Source organism: Equus quagga, chromosome 5, assembly GCF_021613505.1.
Source record: "Equus quagga isolate Etosha38 chromosome 5, UCLA_HA_Equagga_1.0, whole genome shotgun sequence".
In the NCBI taxonomy this organism is placed as follows: domain Eukaryota; kingdom Metazoa; phylum Chordata; class Mammalia; order Perissodactyla; family Equidae; genus Equus; species Equus quagga.
In genome coordinates, this window is record NC_060271.1 from 41,394,878 (window position 1) to 41,415,784 (window position 20,907).

Sequence of the window (20,907 nt, forward strand, 5' to 3'; positions counted from 1 at the left end):
GCGGGCCCGGGTGCGGGGTTATCCCCAGTAACACCCTCGGCCTCACTAGGAAAACCTCGGAAAGGCTGCCAGAGGCGCCGTGCAGAGAAACAGGTGTCCTCCTCACCCTCCGCCCGCCCCCGTGATGTCTTCCTAGAAAGAAGGGGGTGTGTTTAGGCTGCTCAAGTGGAAGTTATCTGGGCTGCTTTAGGCCAAGTTTATATATAGTACATAAAACTATTTGTTAATGGTTTCCCTTTTCCCAGCCAATTCCACCGCCAGGTGGTTTGAACTTTGAGCCTCTTGTACTCCTGATGAACAATTTCACTTTCTTCAAGTTTATGACACTTGGAACTTCAAGAATTGGAGGTTTATGTATTTTGAGACCGGTTAGCACTGTGCAGAGTTCAGAGTACTAACAGACAGGTGAGCAAGAATGAGTCCCTTCCACTCCAGATTAGTTTTTGAGCGCCATTTCTGCAGTTTCGGTAAGAGGTGCACCACCCGTATTGAGTGCTAGGTGGTGCCAGCGAGTTAATCTTTCTGGGATAAATCTCAAGTAATGTAGCGCCAGGTTAAGGCTTTTGAAGTGCCTCCATCTTCCCTGAAAATTTTTTAGAATAGCTTTACCTCCTTAAAATATGTTGTGCCTGTATATACTCATCCAGTTATCGAATATCTATTCAGTATTAAGTGCTGAGGAGGCTAGGAGAGGAATCATTTTCTGCTGTCAGAGTTTACAGTTTGGAGAAAAAGACAAACGTGCTATAATGAAATCACGTATAATTCAAGGCAGAAACAAGTCCTCAATAGAGAATAAGATGCAGTGGAAGAAGCTATCAATTCTTATTCATTTACCAATTTTTTTTTTTTTTGAGGAAAACTGGCCCCGAGCTAACATCCATGCCCATTTTCCTCTACTTTATATATGGGATGCCTGCCACAACATGGCTTACCAAGCGGTGCCATGTCCACACCCGGGATCCAAACCGGTGAATCCCAGGCCTCCGAAGCTGAACATGCGCACCTAATCGCTGAGCCACTGGGCCAGCCCCTCGTTTACCAATTATTTATCCACTACTTTCTATTGGCCCAGCATTGTGGTAGATGCTGGTGTGTAAAGAAAAATAAAATCCTACTCTCAAATAACTCACAACTAGTGATTGGGAGGGAACCAAGGAAAGTATTAGGGAGAAGGTGAAACTTGAGCTAGACCTTGAAGAATGGATGATCTGGGCTTGATGAGTAGAAAAAATGCAGGCTCAAAAGAGAAGGATGAAAGTGCATGACGTGTTTTGAAACAGCAAGTAGTTCAGCATGATTAGACTGTAGGAAATTAAGCCTGAAAAGATACTTTCCATTTTATCTTGGGTTTGCCTTGACTTTTGCTGGGAAATTCAACAGATTTAAGAGTAAAATTTAATTGTATACTTCAAGGAGAAATTATACATGAAGCATAGCTATAATAAATTATATTTCTGGCTAACTTATTAATTATACATGAATCTATTATATATGAAATATAGCTATAGTAAATTACACTTCTGGTCATAATGTAGCTCATTTATATTTACATATCATTAATGATCATGGATGATTTAAGCCAATTTTAAAAGATATGGTAGTAATCTTTTTAAAAAACTGATTTCATTTATCTTGAATATAATGTAAGGAATCCTCTTCATTGAAGTTCACGTATCAAATCATCTGGTAATGCTTATATGTAGGGAAATTTTAAATGCTTTAATAAGTTACCCTAGAATTTAGGTTTTGATGAATGGTTATACCTAATATTAAGCAAAATGTATTTCCTGAAAGGAATGCAAGTTTAATTTTTATAAATGGAAAAACTTAAGTGCTATAAATGATAAGGTAAATGCATACAATATCAATACACCAAAGTCAGTAGCTTTTCTCTACACCAGCAATAATCAGAAATTGTTCCCTGTTCCCAATATTAACAAAAAATACAAAATATCTGAGAAAAGCCAATGTTCAAGGCTTTGGGGAATAAAAAATAGTTTTATTTTTAAACTAAGGATCATAGAAGAAAGTCGAGATAAATGGGGAGATGTATTGCTTGATAGGAAGATTCAAATTTCAAAGATACAGATTTTCTCAGTATTAGTCTCTAATTTTAATGTAATCCCTGTCAAAATTTCAGTTGACTTTTTAAGAGAATTTGACAAACTGATTCTTAAATTCATCTAGGAGAGAAAATGCACAAGAATTATTGGGGGAAAACAACCCCACGATAATAAAGGGAACTCCTTATCGGTTATCAGTGTACACCAGCTCTAAAGCTATAATAATTAAAACAGTGAGCTGATGCCTTATGACCAGAACGTTATCAATGAAACAGACTTGGTCTGTTTCTATTGAGTCTACATTAGAGGTGGCATAAATGAATACTGACTGGTAAACAGTGTTGGGACAACTGGCTGTCCATTTGAAAGAAAATGAAATACTACACAGCATTAACAAAAAAGTTGCAGGTGGCTTAAAGAGCTAAATGTAAAAAATGTATAACCTAGGGGCCGGTCCAGTGGTGCACCAGTTCGCACGTTCCGCTCCGGCGGCCCGGGGTTTGCCGGTTCCCATCCCGGGTGCGGACATGGCACCACTTGGAAGCCATGCTGTGGCAGGCGTCCCACATATAAAGTAGAGGAAGATGGGCACGGATGTTAGCCCAGGACCAGTCTTCCTCAGCAAAAAGAAGAAGGATTGGCGGCAGATGTTAGCTCTGGGCTAATCTTCCTCAAAAATAAAAAAATACATATATACATATATAACCTATAAAAGTCTTAAAATATAAAATAGTATATTTTTAAAAATCTTGAAATGGTTAGGGCTTGCCTTCATGGGTCACAAAACTAAGAAGACTTAAAGGAGAAGATAGATAGATTTGGCCATTAAAAATAATAATTTAGGGGGCCAGCCCCGTGGCCTAGTGGTTAAGTTCAGTATGCTCTGCTTTGGTGGCCTGGGTTCATTTCCTGGGCATGGACCTGTACCACTTGACAGTGGCCATGCTGTGGCGGCAACCCACGTATAAAATAGAGGAAGATTGGCACAGATGTTACCTTAGGGGGAATCTTCCTCAGCAAAATAATAATAATAATAATAATTTATCATTGTGTGACAAAAAACACCATATATAAAATTTAAAGTCTGGAGACAAGAGATAATATTTGCAACACGGCTACAAAGCCTTCATATCCATGTTATATAAATCAGTAAGAGAAAGATAATCCAGTGGAAAAATGGGCACATTTCCAAAGAAGAAATTCACATCAAAAGTTGTTCATGCCCACAACTCATTAGGTAAATGCACACAAGACCAAGAAGATAACACGAGGAGTGGTGTGAGTCTTGGCGCAGACTTATTAAGAAGGAAAAGGAATAGTACAATGAATCTTTTTGTCAAGCAAAGTCACACCTGCTCTGTTTCTTTATAAATCTATTTCTGTATTTTCGTTTATCAAATCTGTTTAAAGTAAGATATACCAATAGTGAAGACTTCTAACTAATTTGTCAAGTCAATTAAGAAGATTGCCAGGCGTTTTTGTGAGGTGTTACTACTATATGAATTTAAACTTTTTTATCTAAATTGAGATTTTCTTTGCACAACTGTCTTTCCCACACCTGTAGCTCAGAAAGAGTATAGCCTATTTTAAATTGCATTGGTATGTTGAATTGTTTCAAATAACTGAATATATATTGTATGTGGGTTTATTCTTCAACTTAGAGATTAAAATGGCTTCCAGAGGAAAGACAGAGACCAGCAAATTAAAGCAGAATTTAGAAGAACAGTTGGATAGACTAATGCAGCAATTACAAGATCTGGAGGAATGCAGGTAATAGTATAATTGTATGCTGCTATGCTATAACATGGCTTTTTTTTTTTTTCTGCAGGTAGATTACAGGCTCCGTGGGTGCAAACCCATGTGTGATTTTGGTTTCCCCTGTAGTGTTCTTCACAGTGCTTTGTTCTAGAAATAAACTCAGTGCAGCCTTTGGAGGCATATAAACTGGATGTGAAAGCCTTTTGATTAATTACTGAGTGTGAACTTGGGCAAAATACTTAACCCACTTATGTTTCCATTTCCTCCAGTGTGAAGTGGAAATACTAACACCTACCTTGTCTTTAAGTATTTAAATAGTCCTGCCTGGTATCAAGCTTAGAAGGTACTACTTGAACTTCTAGTGTATGTTTTCAGCCTTAACTGCTCAAAGGACTAAGGCTGTTCTTTCTTTCTTTTCTTTCTTTCTTTTTTGCTTGAGGAAGATTGGCCCTGAGCTAACATCTGTGCCAGTCTTCCTGTATTTTCTATGTGGGTTGCTGCCACAGCATGGTTTTGACCAATGATGTAGGTCCATGCCCGGGATCTGAACCTGCAAACCCCAGGCTGCCACAGTGGAGTGCCCGAACTTAACCGCTACACCAATGGGCCGGCCCCATGCTGTTGTTTTTTTAAGAACCTTGAAAAGTTGTTATAAGTATTATAAATGAAGGGACTGACACAGTGCTTAGCCCAGAGTAGGAGCTTGATAAATGGGAGCTGTTATTTGAGGTAAATGTTTAATAAATGGGTTGTTTGATTTGTGAGTAAAAATAGCCTCTTACTCAGATGACATGTACTGCATTGCTTTTGTATTTCAAGGTGTACAAAATTTTACCTACCATCAGTGATAATGATGATCATAATAACAGCTATTTATCAAGTACCTGTTATATGCCAAGCGCTTTCCAGATTTCATTTAATGCTCATAGCAACGCTGTCGGAAGTACTGTCATTGTCTGCAGTTTATAGATAAGGGAACTGAGGCTTGGCTATGTGAAGTATCTTGCCCAAGGTTATACCATTGATTCCTAGGCTGCTTAAAGGGAAGGTATTATGTGGTTTGTTAAGGGTGCTTCATTTGGGTAAGAGAAAAATGTTTAATTATCAAAGTCACCTCACTGTAGGAAAACACCCAAACTACTAATATCCGAACACTAACACATACTAATTTTGATATTTACTTTCAACCTTTTTCCCCCCAAGACATTTTTTGTAAATATATGTATCTGAAGTCTTAGTGTGTAAATACTAAGATTGCTTTTTTCACTTAGAACTTTATATTTTTCTATATTATGTTCTCTGTACTTCAGAGAGGAACTTGATACAGATGAATATGAAGAAACCAAAAAGGAAACTCTGGAGCAACTAAGTGAATTTAATGATTCACTGAAGAAAATTATGTCTGGAAATATGACTTTGGTAGATGAGCTAAGTGGAATGCAACTGGTAAGCATAATTTACTCACATTGGTAACACAGGTTATTTTTTTCTTTATTTTTTTTCTAAGTATATTTAAGATAGAAAATGTATCCTTTTTTGGTTTTAACTTCTAGATGAGTGTCTACTTATGGATAAAACAGCATCTGCTTCTAGATCTTCATTTAGTTATGTATTTGACTCCAGTGACATGCACAGAAGTAGCAAATGGAAACTAAAATTGTAACAGTGTTTGATGAACAAAGACCTATTAATAATTAAAGATGCACCAATCAATTATTGCAATATCTGTATTCTTGTATTGCTAGGCTATCCAGGCAGCTATCAGTCAGGCCTTTAAAACCCCAGAGGTCATCAGATTGTTTGCAAAGAAACAACCAGGTCAGCTTCGGACAAGGTTAGCAGAGGTAAAGTTTCTTTAAATTGATCCAATTGCTGTGTGTGTTTCTTTTCTCAGCCCAAGAATTTGCTCATTATGTTGTTCTAAAGTTTAAAGATTGGTCAGTTGACAATGTACAACTCCAAGAGTGAACCCTAATGAAAACTATGGACTTTGGGTGATTATTACGTGTCAGTGTAGGTTCATTAGTTGTAGCAAATATACCACTGTCGTGGGGGGTGTTTATAACGGGGGCGCTATGCGTGAGTCAAGGCAAGGAGTATGTGGGAAATCTCTGTATCTTTCGCTCAATTTACTGTGAACCTAAAACTGCTTTAAAAATCAGTCTATTAAAAAAAAATTGGTCGGGGGGCTGGCCCCGTGGCCGAGTGGTTAAGTTCGCGCGCTCCGCTGCAGGCGGCCCAGTGTTTCGTTAGTTCGAATCCTGGGCGCGGACATGGCACTGCTCATCAGACCACACTGAGGCAGTGTCCCACATGCCACAACTAGAAGAACCCACAACGAAGAATACACAACTATGTACCCGGGGGGCTTTGGGGAGAAAAAGGAAAAAATAAAATCTTTAAAAAAAAAAAAAAATTTTGGTCGGTTGAGTTTAGAGCCACAACCCATAGTTTTCTGACGAGAAGTTAGTCTTTTGAGTAATTATTGTTGATAACGATATGTAGAGGTTTAAACAGCATATGGCAGTTTAAATTGGTACTGACCACTTCTACTTAGACTCCACCTTTAAAGTTTTACCATTTACTTCTGGAGCCCTGAGTTGAAATCCCACCTAGAATTCATTAGCAGCATTGCCTTATGCATGTGTGGCCTTTTTCATCTAAGAATTTCAAACATGATTATAAACCTGTTACTTCAGGAAGTCTGTTTATAGACTTGAATCGAATTAGGGCATTAAAAAGTTATCTGCAGCCACTGGTAATTCAGTAGCATAGAAGTTAAGAGCATGGACTTGGGTCAGACTGGCTGGATTTGTATCCCTGCTCCACTGTGGAGGTATGTGACCTTGGGGAAGTTATTTTATTCAACGTCTTTGTGCCTCAATTTCCCCATGTGTAAAAAGATGATAATGATAGTTCCTACCTCTATGGTTGTTATGAGGATTAAATGAAATAATATATGTAAAGCACATATTGTGTATAATATGTAATACGTGTAAAGCACATAGAATAGTACCAATACATGCTACATGCTCTCCGTGTTTCTGGTGGTAGAGTTCCACCACCAGAACTTTGTAGAGTTAACCAAAGTTCCAGGAGATCTGATACCGGTTATCTCATTCAAGCCTGTAGACAACACTTTGGTTCAGTGAAATGAGTTCTTAGAGGATAGCTCCTCTCTGAAGGAAGCTATTGACCTACTAATTCCTCAGTAGAGTTTATAACTAAGACAATGGTTATTATTAACATTAAGATTTATTAGAACTACGTAATGGCATTTCTATCGTGTTTGTTTTGAATTGTTTCTATGGTTTTTTATAATATAAATCAGCTAAAGGATCTTTTTTTAAGAAATAGATCTGAAAAGCTGGATTTTATGCATAGAATGTTTTTAACTTAAATACCATATGCTTTGCATTCATCCATTATAGATGGATAGAGATCTCATGGTAGGAAAGCTGGAAAGAGACCTGTACACCCAACAGAAAGTGGAGATACTAACAGCGCTCAGGAAACTTGGAGAGAAGGTACCCACATTTAATTTAATATATTAGCTATAAAGAAAAAGTATGAAGTATTTGGTACAGAACTTCTTGATCTGTGATCTAGTTTGTGGTCCTGAGACATTCTGAATGGTGGTTCCTGGGACCGCTTGGTAACATTTGAAGCCACTCTGCTGGGCTTTGTTTTTTTAGCTGACTGCAGATGATGAGGCCTTCTTGTCAGCAAATGCAGGTGCCATACTCAGCCAGTTTGAGAAAGTCTCCTCAGACCTTGGTGAGTACCCTTTTATTTCTGAAAGCTGGCATGAATTACTGCTCCAGATTGACAGATAGCATGGGTGAGATAATATGATGGCCTTTTCTTGAGTTGAGAGGTAAAACCAGAGTTGTTTTCTGTATAAATCCCTTTTACTGGGTTTATTTCCCAATACTTTTAAATTAAAATAATTAAATTAATATAGCCTGTTTGTCAGCTGAATGTTACTATGAAAGTAAACTGAAGTTTTACATACTCTATTTCACACCTAAAGCTAGAGTAAGGATTTATAACCAGTAAGTCACCCTGTGTAGCTGAGCTGCTTGTGCAGGGGAAGGAAATCGGGATGGCACTGGGAAGGGTTAAGGGTAATGCACTGATATCAGAAGCTCATTTTACTTTCCGTTTCAATATCTATGTGATAGATTTTCCCCTCTTTACCTGGCACTGTAAATGCATTTGAAATGACCTTTTTGTTTATTGTGTGTCTTTCTCCTTAGGCTCTGGAGACAAAGTTCTTGCTTTGGCAAGTTTTGAGGTTGAAAAAACAAAAAAATGACATGGTGTGGAAGCTTGGGACATTGGTCACATTCTTGTTGTAACTGGCATTTTTCTTCTGGCGATTTTGAGTCATTGCAAAGAAATCAAGAGATTCTTGAAATGCATTAGTAAGCTAAGAAAAGGTGATAGAAAAACATGCTCGTGGCTTCTGTTTATGCCCTTCATCGTTGTGCTTTGTGTAGGGCTACCTGTTTGAGTGATCCTGGACTCGTTGGGGGCACTCACTGGACCTCATTCATTACGATTTGTCTGTTTAAGGGAGAGAGAACAGAAAATAGTTTTTCTGCCTGTTTTTATTAAAGCTCCTTGTTTTTAAGTGCTGATAGTAAATGAAAAGGTGTGAATTAATGATTTTCTTCTACTCATAATTTATCCCCACTTGTTGGAGTGAATGGTTTAGCAACATCAATAGACCTCATATGTGTTCACAGAATTTTAGAGTTCTAAGTGATCTTAGAAATCATTGTCATTTTATAAACAAGGAAACTGAGGCTCAGAAAGAGCAAGTGACTTGCTTATAGTCTCATGAGAGACAGAGCTGGGGATAAGACTCGGTTTAGTGTCCATTTAGTGTCTCAGTTTAGTGTCCATTTGAATTTTATTTCTTTATTCTGTGCTGTTTTTAAAAAATAATTAATACATATTTGTGCAAGACCGTGTTTATGAAAATTCGATGTCCCAACAAAAAGTTGTCACTGAGGGACCATTCGCCAGCCTGTAAGCTCTTCGTATGAATGGGGCCCATTGTATCTCTGAGTTTTGAACTTGGAACAATGGGAGCCCTGTTGAGAGTCTCCTGAAGTAACTTAACCTCCTGCGTTGTTTCACCACGGAAGCAATTGGAAGTGGCAGCTAGAGGCCCTCCCTGTGTGTGACCTCTTTGCTGAAACCCAGAGGGTGGTGACTGTAAACTACTATTTACTCTTCAGTTTTTGGAGAGACACAAAATAAGTTATGAGGAAAAGCAGGTTTCTCTCCGGAGTGTTTATGTCTCTCTGCATGCTCAAATATGTAGATTTCCCCATGTGCATGTATGTTAGCTTATTTCCTAGGCTCTGGCCACTTTATATTCTTTCATGTATTTCTCACTATTCTTTTTCTTTGCACTTTATACAAATTTGAAACGTTTTTAAAGCTTCTCGTATACTGTAAACTCTATTAGGTGCTCTGCCAACTGCATAAATTAGGGGACCTCAGCTACATTAATGCCTTATTTAGAAGTTTTAATGGGTACTTTTTTATATATTCATTTATGACAGTCAAAAACTTATTGAAATTGTGACAAACCAAGAAAAAGCAAATTACCTACTATTCATCTAGGACTTTATGGTCAATCATCGTTATTTCATTATTCTATGTTTTTTTTAATCAAAGTGAAACTCATGTGACATAAAATTCACAATTCATTGGCATTTAGTACATTCACAGTGTTGTGCAACCATCACCACTATCTAGTTTCAAAACGTTTTCATCGCCCCCAAAGGAGACCCCATACCCATTAAGCTGTCCCTCCCCATTCCCTTCCCCCAGCCCTCCAGCAACCACCGATCTACTTTCTGTCTGTAGATTTACCTACTCTGGATGTTTCATATAAATGGAATCATACAATATGTGACCTTTTGTGTCTGGCTTCTTTCACGTAGCATGATATTGTCAAAGTTAATCCACATTGTAGCATGTTTCAGTACCTCATTCCTTTTAATGGCTGAAAATATTCACTTACATGAATACCACATTGTGTTTATTCATTTATTTCTTGATGAACATTTGGGTTTTTTCCCATTTTTTCCATTGTTAACCCCTATTGTGAATAATGCTGCTATGAACATTTGTGTATAAATATTTGTTTAAATACTTATTTTCAGTTCTTTTGGGTATATATCTAGGAATGGAATTGCTTTTTTTTTTCCCTCCCCAAAGCCCCACTGCATAGTTGCATATCCTAGTGGTAAGTCCTTCTAGTTCTTCTGTGTGGGACGCCGCCACAGCATGGCTTGATGAGTGGTGTGTAGGTCCATGCCCAAGATCTGAACCAGCGAACCCTGGGGCCACCAAAGCAGTGTGTGAACTTAACCACCGTGCCACCAGGCCAGCCCCTGGAATTGCTATTTTTTAAGCCATAGAAAGATTCCTCCTTCCCCTCCAGTAATAGGACAAGGAATATTAGGAATATTTTGTATTTGAAAGGGGCCTAGATGTTTCTGGAGTCCTTAATTTTGGTTTCCCTTAAACTTTCTATAAGGCCAACATCAGTTAAATATTTTGTAATTAATCACATTAATGTGTTCATTTTATAAGTAATGACTGGTACCCAATTTAAAATTAATCTTCCTTTAAAATTGGCCAAGAGCCAGCCCCAGTGGTCTAGTGGTTAAGTTCAGTGCACTCTGCTTCAGTGGCCAAGGTTCCATTCCCAGGCGCAGACCTACACTGCTTGTCTGTCAGTGGCCATGCTGTGATGGCAGCCCACACACAAAAAGAGGAAGATTGGCAGTGGATGTTAGCTCAGGGCAAATCTTCCTCAGCAAATAAATAAATGAATAGATAATAAATTAAAGTGGCCAAATTGGGAGTGCCATGTCAGTCATGGCCATGTGACCTTTGTTAGGTTACTTAATCTTTTTGAGCCTCATTTTCCTCTTCTGTTGAATGGGGATAATAGAACTTACCTATCACATAGATTACTGTGCATTCCCCTCTCTTCCTTAATACAGAAAGAAGTTTTTCATTGGCACTACTCCACCATTTAACAGTTCTTTCCAGGGCCATATGATATATTTTGTTTCACAAATTTGATATTTAATTCAGAAAAATAATTTGAAAAAATGAGCAATTTGAAAATTCTATACAACTATAGTTATTAAATGACTTGCAAACTGTGTTTCCTGTTCATATTTTGCTATGTTTCTAGTTTTCTAGACTTCTTGGGGAGGTCTCAGACTGCAATAACTAATGCTAAGGCAGCTAACTTTCTGACATTCTTGGGTCAAGCTAATATTTGAATGAAAAGAATTTGTCAAAGAACTGGGGATGAAGCAGGAGTAAATTCCAATGAGTAAGCGTCCAACTGGGCTGTTTAATGAAATCTAATAATTTAAAACAATTCCTATGTTTCAGTGTTTTGTTTTGTTTTTATCCTGTGAGCGGTAAGATAGGTATTCTAGGTGGGTGGTAGAGGTGAAAAACAAGCAATCGAATGAGTTGTTCCCAGGAAGGAGTTGGAGTTGAGACAGATGGATTGTTCACTTTGATTGTTAGGCCTTTTACTGAAGACACTCAGCCAAAGAACAGTCATCTTAGGCAAAATAAAAGACTGCAAATCCACCGTTGGAATGGTGTCTTATTACAGTGAATGAGGGATAGTTTGAAATTATTACAGAAAAAATAAACCTAGACCATTTTGCCTAGAGCTTTTCAACCACTTTCCTGTTCGTTTTTTTCTTAGTCTATTCATTACTAAGACCAAAGAATGCTCTTCTTTTCCTCTCAAAATGTTTTTCCAGCGTTAATATGTAAATTAAAACTGTCAGCATTCCCACAGACCCTCATGAACAAGCTGTAATTGCTTCCAGTCTGTCTGGCCCTGGAATTAAAAAGATTTAGAAACTGGAGAAACTAGTATTTAATATTTTCATTAAGTTGCAAAAAGCAGGTGAAAAATAGGGCTCATCTAGAATATTCCCCTAGTATGTGGCCTTTTGCCATCCTAATTTTCTTTTTGAAATCTCTCTTCCTGCTTACACTGGTAGCAAAGTGGAGAGACTGTAGTGCTGAAAGGGCCTCAAACAGAAGGGGTCAGTGATGTTCTCAAGAGGCCACAATGGAGAGTCCAAGCAGAGGATCCTCCAGGTTGAGAGTTTTGAGGCTGTCAGTTGGAAGGCTCCTAACGCTTGGTTGTTTTTCTCTGAGAAGATCCTTACAGCCTCAGACAATGGACTACAATTAAAAATAACTAAGTACAAAATTATTTACTATAAAGGAGGTCAATGAGAACCATCAATATACTTTTGAGTTAAAAAAGAAGAAGATAATGCTGGTAAGCATTTTTTCTAAGATTGTGTATCAGCCACAGATCCTCTGCCCCCAACTTCTGGCAACTGTGACTGAACTTTTGAAGCCTTCCCGCAAGAACCTCTGATTTTGTATTACAGTCATGATTTCAATACATGGGTTAAGAGCTTAAGTTATCTTAATCATGTTTATTTCTTCTAAAATGTCTTAGTAGGTCAGGTACTATTTTTTGTTACTGCTAAATTGTCATATTACATGGGGCCGTTCTTTCCTGTAAGAGGAGTTTAATGATTTTTTTTTTGGCTTCTGTGAAAACCTGGTTCCTTTAGGCCTGGCATTATTTTTCCAATACCTATAAACCAGGCCGAGTTGAAAACTGAGGCAGTTACCTTCAATGGTAATCAAAGAGATAGATAATTTAGGTAAAAGCAAATATTTGGCCTGAATTAGATTATAACTGATTGCCTTAACCCTATGATTTGACCATGATCTTAGAAAATGTGGTGCTTTTACTACTTCATCTTATTAAAAAAAAAAAAAGATTGTTAGCATCTCAAATTTCACATCAAGTTGATTCTAGGTCTTGGTAAATTACACCTTAAATTTGGTTGATAAAGCTCTGAGCTTATGCTCACTTACTTAAATACTTTGTTTCGTATTTACTCAGGGAAGAAACATTTGTACTTTTGGAGCAAACAGGCAAACTCTCAGTCCCTTAGCCTCAGCCTTGTGGCATTTCTTTTCATCTTGTCTTCCAGCAGTATGAGTGTTTTATTCCTCTGCAAGAAAATACCCTGAGCAAGACTCCATATAAAGGAGTACATAATAGACACCTAAATCCGCTTTCCATTCTCAGAAAGGAAAATGTGGGCTCTGTCTTTAACTTGTGAGCTTGGATGAGAAGTGAGGGGTGTGAGTGTGTGCTCACTCAAGTGCATGCCTCTCTTCCGGGAGTCTGACAGGACTGGTGGCACGTCTCCTCCCACAAGGCACTTGTGACCTCCCACAGTGCTACTTGCCAGAGTGGGAGGCTGATTGTGCCAGGTTAATTTTGTTAAAATCAAAGCATGGGACAAACTGTGTACACTAGGTCCTTTTGGTTTGAAAAATTCAAAATGTGCTTTTCCCTGATGGGGATTAGTTCTTGAAATTGAAGAGAAGAAAACATGTTTTGGAAAAATCTTAACAATGATTACTATGTGGGAGCGAGGAAAGTTTCTATCTGCTACCTCTTCCGATTATAATGTCATTTTTTTCTATCATGAGACATTTACTGAGTGCTGATACATCCAGACATATTACTTATCTATTTTTTGTTAAATTTTCTAAAATGGATATTGGGTAGAGTCTTTTTTTCTTTTACCAGACTCTTAAGTGTTTATATAATTAATAGAGGTTTAGATATCCAGCTGCATCACAAGAGGTTTATTTTACAATGATAAAATTGAGTTTTAAATAGACCTAAGAATAAAAAAAAAATCTGTTACTCTATCATAGTTAGCTGGGTTCTTAGAAACATTATTTCAGATGTATATCTATATATTATAAAGAATATTATACTTAGAAATAATCCTTATCTATACAATTTGATCTAAATCATCTCTTTCATCTATAATTTTTTACCTCATCTTTTAATTAATTTGTAAACTACAAACATCATTAAAATATTTGTGTTATTAAGTTGTTTTGGAGAATATTAAATGGAGAGAAAGTTGGAATACTTCTGTAAGGGAGGAAAAATATCTTTCCTCTACCCTTTTATGTTCTTGACTGGACACCTATAACAAAAGACAGACTAACAAGGGAAAAACATTACAAATTTATTTAGTGTAAGTTTTATGTGACACAGGAAACTTCATAAGGAAATGAAGACCCAGAAAAACAGTTTTTGTGCTAGGTTTGATGAAGAGTGGAAAGTCCTGGAAAGATGTGGTAGGACAAAGGCAGGCTAAGTGTAGTAAGCTGAGGGAAACTTAGCAAGGCCTGTTTGTTCACATTCCTTTCTATGTCCCTTGTCATCGGAGGTAAGGATGCTCCTCTCCTCCAGGTAAAGGGAGGGCACCTCTCACATGAGAGTTTTGATCTGCTTCAGGGGAAGGTCAAAAGTCCTTCCTGCACATGCTGTTTCTCAGACTCCTTCAGCTTAAAAGATTCAGTATGCCAAGGTGCCGTAGTTTGGGGTAGCGCGTCCTGAACCCCATCACTCCATTTCTAGTCCTAATTCTACCAATCTTTTATACTTAATTTTTGTCCCATTTTGTCAAGTCACCTTTCAAATATTCATGTAGGTATTTTGTGCAGAATGGTTATTAAATGTATAAATTGCTTTGAAACTACAATATAAGGAAATGTATAAAATCTTAAAATATCTTTTAAGAATGCTAAATAAAATGGAAGCATTGTGTTTGGTTTGATTAAGGGAAGCTTGTGTTCATATTCTAGTTATCTGAAGTAATGAGAAGTTAAGATCATAAAATAAAATTAACTGGGAGTACCTAATGTGGGAAAAAGCCTATAATTCTGTTACTCCTTTCTTTTTCTTTCCTGGAGGTGAGATAAATTACTTTTTCTGTTATATTTCCTTTTAATGATAGAAGTTGTGCTAAAGAGGTCTTAGAAAAACCCAAGACATCCTAATGAAAGAATGTTATTGGGTCTGTGGGAATTTGTGTGTTAATATTATAGTCTGTCTCAGCAGGGTGTCATTAGCAGCAGAAATGGAAGGCAAATTAAAATTAGTCCCTTTATTTTTTCCTGGCACTGCAGCCCCTTTAGCATGCTGTTTCTATGTGTCTCCTACTCTGAAAAGAAATTAAATGAAAATTGCCTGCTCAAAGTTGTTTTAAAAAGTCACAAGTGTCACCTGTATGCTTGCTTGAGGACTCCCTGTCTCCTCTTCTCTGTGAGCCTGTCTTCTGCTCTTTCCTAAGAAAGCTTTTCTACTTATTAGAGAAATAAGTGTCCCTTTCTGTTCTGTCTGTACTTAGCGTCCAATTAGTAAGATGAGCAGAAATGCTCCCATGCTGAGCACTGTGCTGGGGGCATGGAAGAAGCTGACACTGCTTCATGATGCAAGCTATATAAGCACCTTTTTATATCCCAGTAGAGGTCCTCAATAGGTTTGGTCAACCCCCTGGAGCCTGTAGCTATTTCAGTCTAACTGCTCATTAAAGTCAGTCTAAGATATTGCTAAAGCCTTTGGATTCTTTTAGTGAATTGCCTCCACTTGAATTCAGCTAAAAATAGTTCACTTTCACTCTCCAGGGCTGCTCCCAAGTTACATGGACTCTTCCCTCAGCCTCACACCAAAAATATTGATGTCCACAGCAAGACTGACTTCTTATTGAAGACTCAGGGCTATTGCTGTGAATACATGCCTAACTGCAAGAATGGGAGAAAGGAATGAACCCAGTTAAAACCGAGCCCAAGAATGTGAGCTAAGAAATCAGGACTTTGGGAAAAAACAGATTTTCTTTTCCCCTCAAATAATAAATTATTTTTTAAAAGAAAAATAAAAATGTAAATAATAATAAATTATGTCTAAAGATCGATGAGAGTACATAGCACTGTACCAGTCCATCCATTTGGAACTCATTGTAGAATTGGTAGCCTTGGAACAGCTGGCAGAAGAGTGAGCATTCCTGGGCAAGGTGGAGCCAGCCCTGACAGGAAGAAACTCATCTCATGTTTGCGTAGAAGTGAGTGCAGAAAGGGATCAATCGTTTCTGAAAGCTTGTAAAATCATTGTTGCAGCATGTGCTTCTGACAACCTACCAGTCATACACATACTGTATCCATAGACGCAATGAAAAAACTGGGGTCAAGTTCCCTAAACTCTTCTGTAAATGACAAAATAGTTCTAAGCTGATAACATTATACCAGTTTTATACCCTATTTGTTAAAGGCTTTGGGAAAATTACAACAGTTGTTTGGGGGCTAAAACAAGATGGCTTAGGATGAGGGAAGCAATAGACTGCCATTTACTTGATTTCCATGAGAATGGAAAAAGCTTTGATCATAGCTGCTTTGATATTGATATCATATATTTGATATCCATATATTTGATATTGGAGTATTACTCAACAAATATTTATTCACACCTCCCTCCCTTGAGGTGGAATATACTTCCTTATCACACTGTGTTGGGCTTGGCCATGAGACTGGATTTGGCCAGTAGAATGTTTATGGATATGACTCCTGGAGATGTCTTCCATGTGCTTCCACAGTTTAGTTTGGTGCTCTTGCTCTTCTGCTGTCCATCATAAGAGGGATATGCCCAGTGTATTCTCTGGCCGAAAGAGAATGAGGAGACATGTGGAGCAGACTTAATCTCAATCTACAGCTAAACCCTGCTGATCCCAGCCCAACATAGTCATAGTCAAAGTCATAGTCAACCCACAGCCTGAAGTAGACCCATATCAGGCAATGTGCAGACCTCCCGAGCGAAAAACATAAATGTCTGTTTAAGCCACTGAGTTTTGAGGTAGTTTGTTAGGCATCACTAGCAGACTAACACACCAGTTTTGTTCCATTTGAGTCCATTCTCCATGCTAGAGCCATGATCATCTATTTAAATACAAATCCAACCATGTCACGTCTTTGTTTAAACCTTTCAATAGTTCTCATTACTTTTGGAATAAAGACCAAATGTTTAGCATGACCTATAAATTCCGTAATGATCTGGGCCTGGCTTCTTTCCCCATCACTCTGCACTCCAGCCACACAGCTTTCTGTCTCAGTTGTTTGATCTTACCATGCTCTCTTGCCTCCTCATGGCCTTTGTATGGGCTGGTCCCCCTGTGTGCTGTCCTTTTCTCCCCACTCTTTGCTTAGTTAACTCCTACTTATACCTCAAGTGTAAGCTTAAATATACTTTCCCAAGGAAGCTCTCCTTGACCCTAATGCAGGGTTAGATTCCCAATTATATGGTCTCACACCCCATTGTATTTCAGCTTTTAGCACTTAACTGTAGTTACAATGAATTGTTCAATTGTGTAACTCATTGGTGTCTGTCTTACTCATCATTAAGGCAAGGACAGTATGTGTCTGATTTGCTGCTTTTTTCCCCTGCCTAGCACAGTGACATATACCTGGGAAGCACCCAATAAATATTCCTTGAATGACTATGCTTGAACAAAAATCAGGGGATACATAATAGATCACATATGATGTTGATGAAGATCTGAATCAGTTCAATGGAAAGGTCCTATAAGAACTCAGTGTAAGGTAGTGTGAATATTGGAACAAGGTCAGCAAAAGACACCTGCAAAGGAAACATGGTCTCTTGTTAGTCACAGAGCCAGGTCAGTTATAGTAATCGAGTTAGATCTCTCTAAATGTTACTGAATTAGAAATGGAAACTATCATTATAGAAGGAAATGACATTAGCCACAGAAAGATTGACAATGTGGAAAGGCTGGACTGTAGTAGAACTACCAGTGAGTTTCAAACAAGTGAAGGTAGGCCAAGACTTAGTCCACTAATTTAAATAATAGCACAGCTTATCTAATAGGGAGAGACCGTTCTAGGAATCATGATATATACAGAGAAAAAGTAAACCCTACTAGGAATGACACGAAGCTTGAAATTTGAAGTGAAAAATCTCATGAAGGTTTTAGTCCAAAGTACAAAGTAAAGAAAATCAGGGTGGATGGAGCTTCAACTTGAGAGTTTCAGTGTCCTCACTGCGTATGAACGAGAAAGACGCATCTTGAGGGGAGACTTGAGACCCCCAGCCTCGGGATTCACTAGAACCTACGAAGACCTGACTGAGCTCCTCCTATCACTCCCGCCCTCACCCCCCAGCCATGACAAAGGGAGCCTGTGGAAACCATTTCATTTTCATATTCCAGTTTGTCAGCAATGTATTCAAATATAACCTAATTTGCTTTTTTTTTTTAAGGGAAAACAAGTGGCAGAGAATTTTTAAAAATTCTTTGCTAAGTATCTTGGTCTATTTCCCTTGGCTCTGTGGCTTGTGCTAATTAAAATGATTTCAACAGAGCATCCTAGTGTGCAGCTTCCTTTTTTTTTTTTTTTTGCCGCCTGTGTTGGCTCTCATGTTCTTTGCTTAAATAATTAATAATCATTACTATCCGTTATGCAGCATGTGGGAGAAGAGTGAGTAATCTTGGATCCCAGGACATTTGCACCATGCCTGTCCCCTTTGCATGAGCTTTCATGTGAGGCTCTTCATTAGCTGCCACCAGGGTGTAGATTTGCCGCCCTGAGCCTTTAGTGTTTATTAACTATGAAAAAGAGCCCCATCTGATTCACCAGCTGGGGGCAAATACTGCTGATGGGAAGTAATTCTCGGAAGAACAGTAATGCAGAAAGTGAGGGGAGGGCGATGTGGAGAAAACAAAACTGCACAGTTCATTTAAATTGGGCAATCTCTGCTGGACCAAAATGCAAAATCCAAGTGCCTGTCACATTACTGCAAAGCCAGACCTCAGTCTTACAAACAGCAGAGGATTTAAGAAAACCCCTAGCTAAATACATGAATGTGAAACAGGGGGGTTTACCATTTCAGGTAGGTTTGAAAATTTCTACTCTTACAGGGGTGAAGGGTTAGGAGCAAAGCTACAAATATTTGATAGTAACAAGCCCCGCTCCTTGTTCACAACAATAAACTACTGGGCAGTCTTCACCTCAGTAGGGTGAGGAAGGAATTGCTTGTCAGGAATGGTCTTTTCAGTCTCACCTGAATACACTGATTAACACTGAAACATCTACAGATGTGAAATGTATTGATATGTGTATGTGCTGGGGGGAAAGACAGCTGTTTTATCATTTATCCTCAGAGAGTAGAGACTATTTGCTTTTAAAGATGGTAATTTTTATACTTAATTGGACGATAATCAGCAGGAAAAAAAAGTGATAGACTATTATGCTTAAAGGCTAATAGGCTGAGTATTTGGATCCAAGTTGAAGTTTTATGTTGATTTGTCTGTACTAGGTGATTAGAATGTTTGAGGCTATGCAGACAAAATACGCTTACAAAACACGTTGGTCTATCAAAACACTCAGCCAAAGAAATAAATACTTATTTCTTTAAACTGTTCGCAAGCACAATACAAGCAGGGTTCTGTGATGTAGGGAGCATCTACCCATCAGATGCTGCAGAAACCTATAGGGACAGGTTGGCAGACAGCCAGATGTTCACAGCTGCATGTAGCCCACTCACGACACAAAATATGTACATTCACTGATCTACAAAATGCTTTCATCATTGTGTTTAATAATTCCTTATTATCTCCAAAGTAAAATTAGATGACAAGTAATTTGCCAAGGCGAAACACAGGAGAATGGCGCAGGACTGTGGCTCTCTTTGTCTGCTCTGCACTTAGCCTCCTTATGACTGTCTGTCCTCAGAGAAGTTAGAGCTGTACCAAATGTAAACAGGAGGACAAACATAGGGACCCAAGGAAATGACAACCTTTTAAACTTTTTATATTACTGGAAATTATTAATGTTTTTAAATTTGGTTCTCAAAACACAAAAAAGAATTGGTTCTTATTTTTTCTTTACTGAAAAATCTCTTTATTCAGTACAAAGGCTCGTCTTTCTCTCCCATTCTCACCTTGTGCCTGCTCAACTTGAAGGCAGGAAGGCCTCCTATGTGGCAAAATTTGAGGACCACTGTTGCCATAACTGCTTCAAAATAGCTCTCCTTCCCTGCAGCCTGCTGTGGCTCTACTGTTGTGTCATCCTTGGCCTGAAAATTTTACTGTTATAGTTATCCCTTTGGTATAGAGGATAGAGACTTCTTTGCTCCAGAAAGCAACTATTTAAAGATACATATATGTCTGGGAGCCCAGAGAGCCCTCCCCAAGCTGAAAGGATAAAATATAGAATCATAAATTTAATAAGTGAAGAGTGAGAGGATTGATAGCATTTGAGTTGGGGGTGGAGATGGAGAAGTAGGAGTGGCTGGCCAATGGGAGGGGAAGTCCTGGGTGAGGTATTTACATATTTATTTATTCATGCAATGGTATTTGTTGAGCATCTGCATGTGCCAGGTACTGTGCTAGTTGGGAACAGTTCACAGTGACCTCTTTGCCCTCCTGGGATTTATGGCCATGCTGGGACTGGGGTTAGCATAGGTTAAGAAAAGTCTCCTTGAAGAAGACCAAAGAAAACCAAATATTCAGTCAAGTGAAGGGGGAAAAAGTGGGGAAGAGTCATTGAGGCAGAGAGAACTGCATTTTCTGAAGTCCCGAAGCACAAACAAGTACCCTGTGATCTTGGAATAGGGAGAAGGCCTGTGTGACTGCAGCCCAGTCAGCAAAGGTGGGTTCAAGAGCAGGCTGGAGCCAGATTATGCAGGGCCTTGTAGCCATGCCAAGGATTTTTAACGTCATCATGAAAACTGAGAGAAGTCATTGCATAGTAGAGGTGTGACAACACTGGTACATTTTAGGAAGATACCTCTAGTTTCTGTGTGGGCAATGAATTGAGGATGGTAGGGAAAGCCTGAATGAGAGAGCACTTTGAAGTTATTGCTGGAGTCAAGGTGAGAGCTGATGATGGGTTGGTTAAACTTGAGCAGAGAGGTGGAGATGGTAGAAGGTGGGGAGATTCAAGATATGGTTTGGGGGTGGAAACAACATGGACTGGATATGAATGATAAAGGAGAGCGTGATGTCAAGGATATCTTTTTTTTAAAATTTTTTTTTTTAAGATTTTATTTTTCCTTTTTCTCCCCAAAGCCCCCCCAGTGCATAGCTTTGTATTTTTACTTGTGGGTCCT

At 38.4% G+C, this 20,907-nt stretch overlaps 2 protein-coding genes across 3 annotated transcripts in view; one reads left to right on the plus strand and one right to left on the minus strand.

The window, feature by feature from the left end:
- The window catches only part of NMNAT1 (nicotinamide nucleotide adenylyltransferase 1), a 53,169-nt gene that overhangs the window by 28,814 nt on the left and 3,448 nt on the right, over positions 1-20,907 (minus strand). The window lies entirely within an intron of this gene.
- On the plus strand, positions 246-18,148 carry LZIC (leucine zipper and CTNNBIP1 domain containing). Of its 2 annotated transcripts, none has more exons than XM_046661029.1 (7): positions 246-405; positions 3,728-3,836; positions 5,135-5,270; positions 5,570-5,668; positions 7,256-7,351; positions 7,520-7,601; positions 15,420-18,148. In XM_046661029.1, exons 2-7 carry the CDS (start codon positions 3,736-3,738, stop codon positions 15,500-15,502), a joined length of 597 nt encoding a protein of 198 aa, XP_046516985.1. In that variant the 5' UTR covers positions 246-405; positions 3,728-3,735; the 3' UTR covers positions 15,503-18,148. The 2 variants fall into 2 exon arrangements, with proteins under 2 accessions (XP_046516985.1, XP_046516986.1); XM_046661030.1 differs by lacking the exon at positions 15,420-18,148 and adding an exon at positions 8,084-9,180.

Bases quoted from the DNA above. Each gene is read 5' to 3' on its own strand.
- LZIC (XM_046661029.1), top strand. From the start codon at position 3,736: ATGGCTTCCAGAGGAAAGACAGAGACCAGCAAATTAAAGCAGAATTTA. The intron at 5,669-7,255 runs GTAAAGTTTCTT...CATCCATTATAG, and splicing joins TTCGGACAAGGTTAGCAGAG to ATGGATAGAGATCTCATGGT. The intron at 7,602-15,419 runs GTGAGTACCCTT...TTCACTCTCCAG, and splicing joins GAAAGTCTCCTCAGACCTTG to GGCTGCTCCCAAGTTACATG.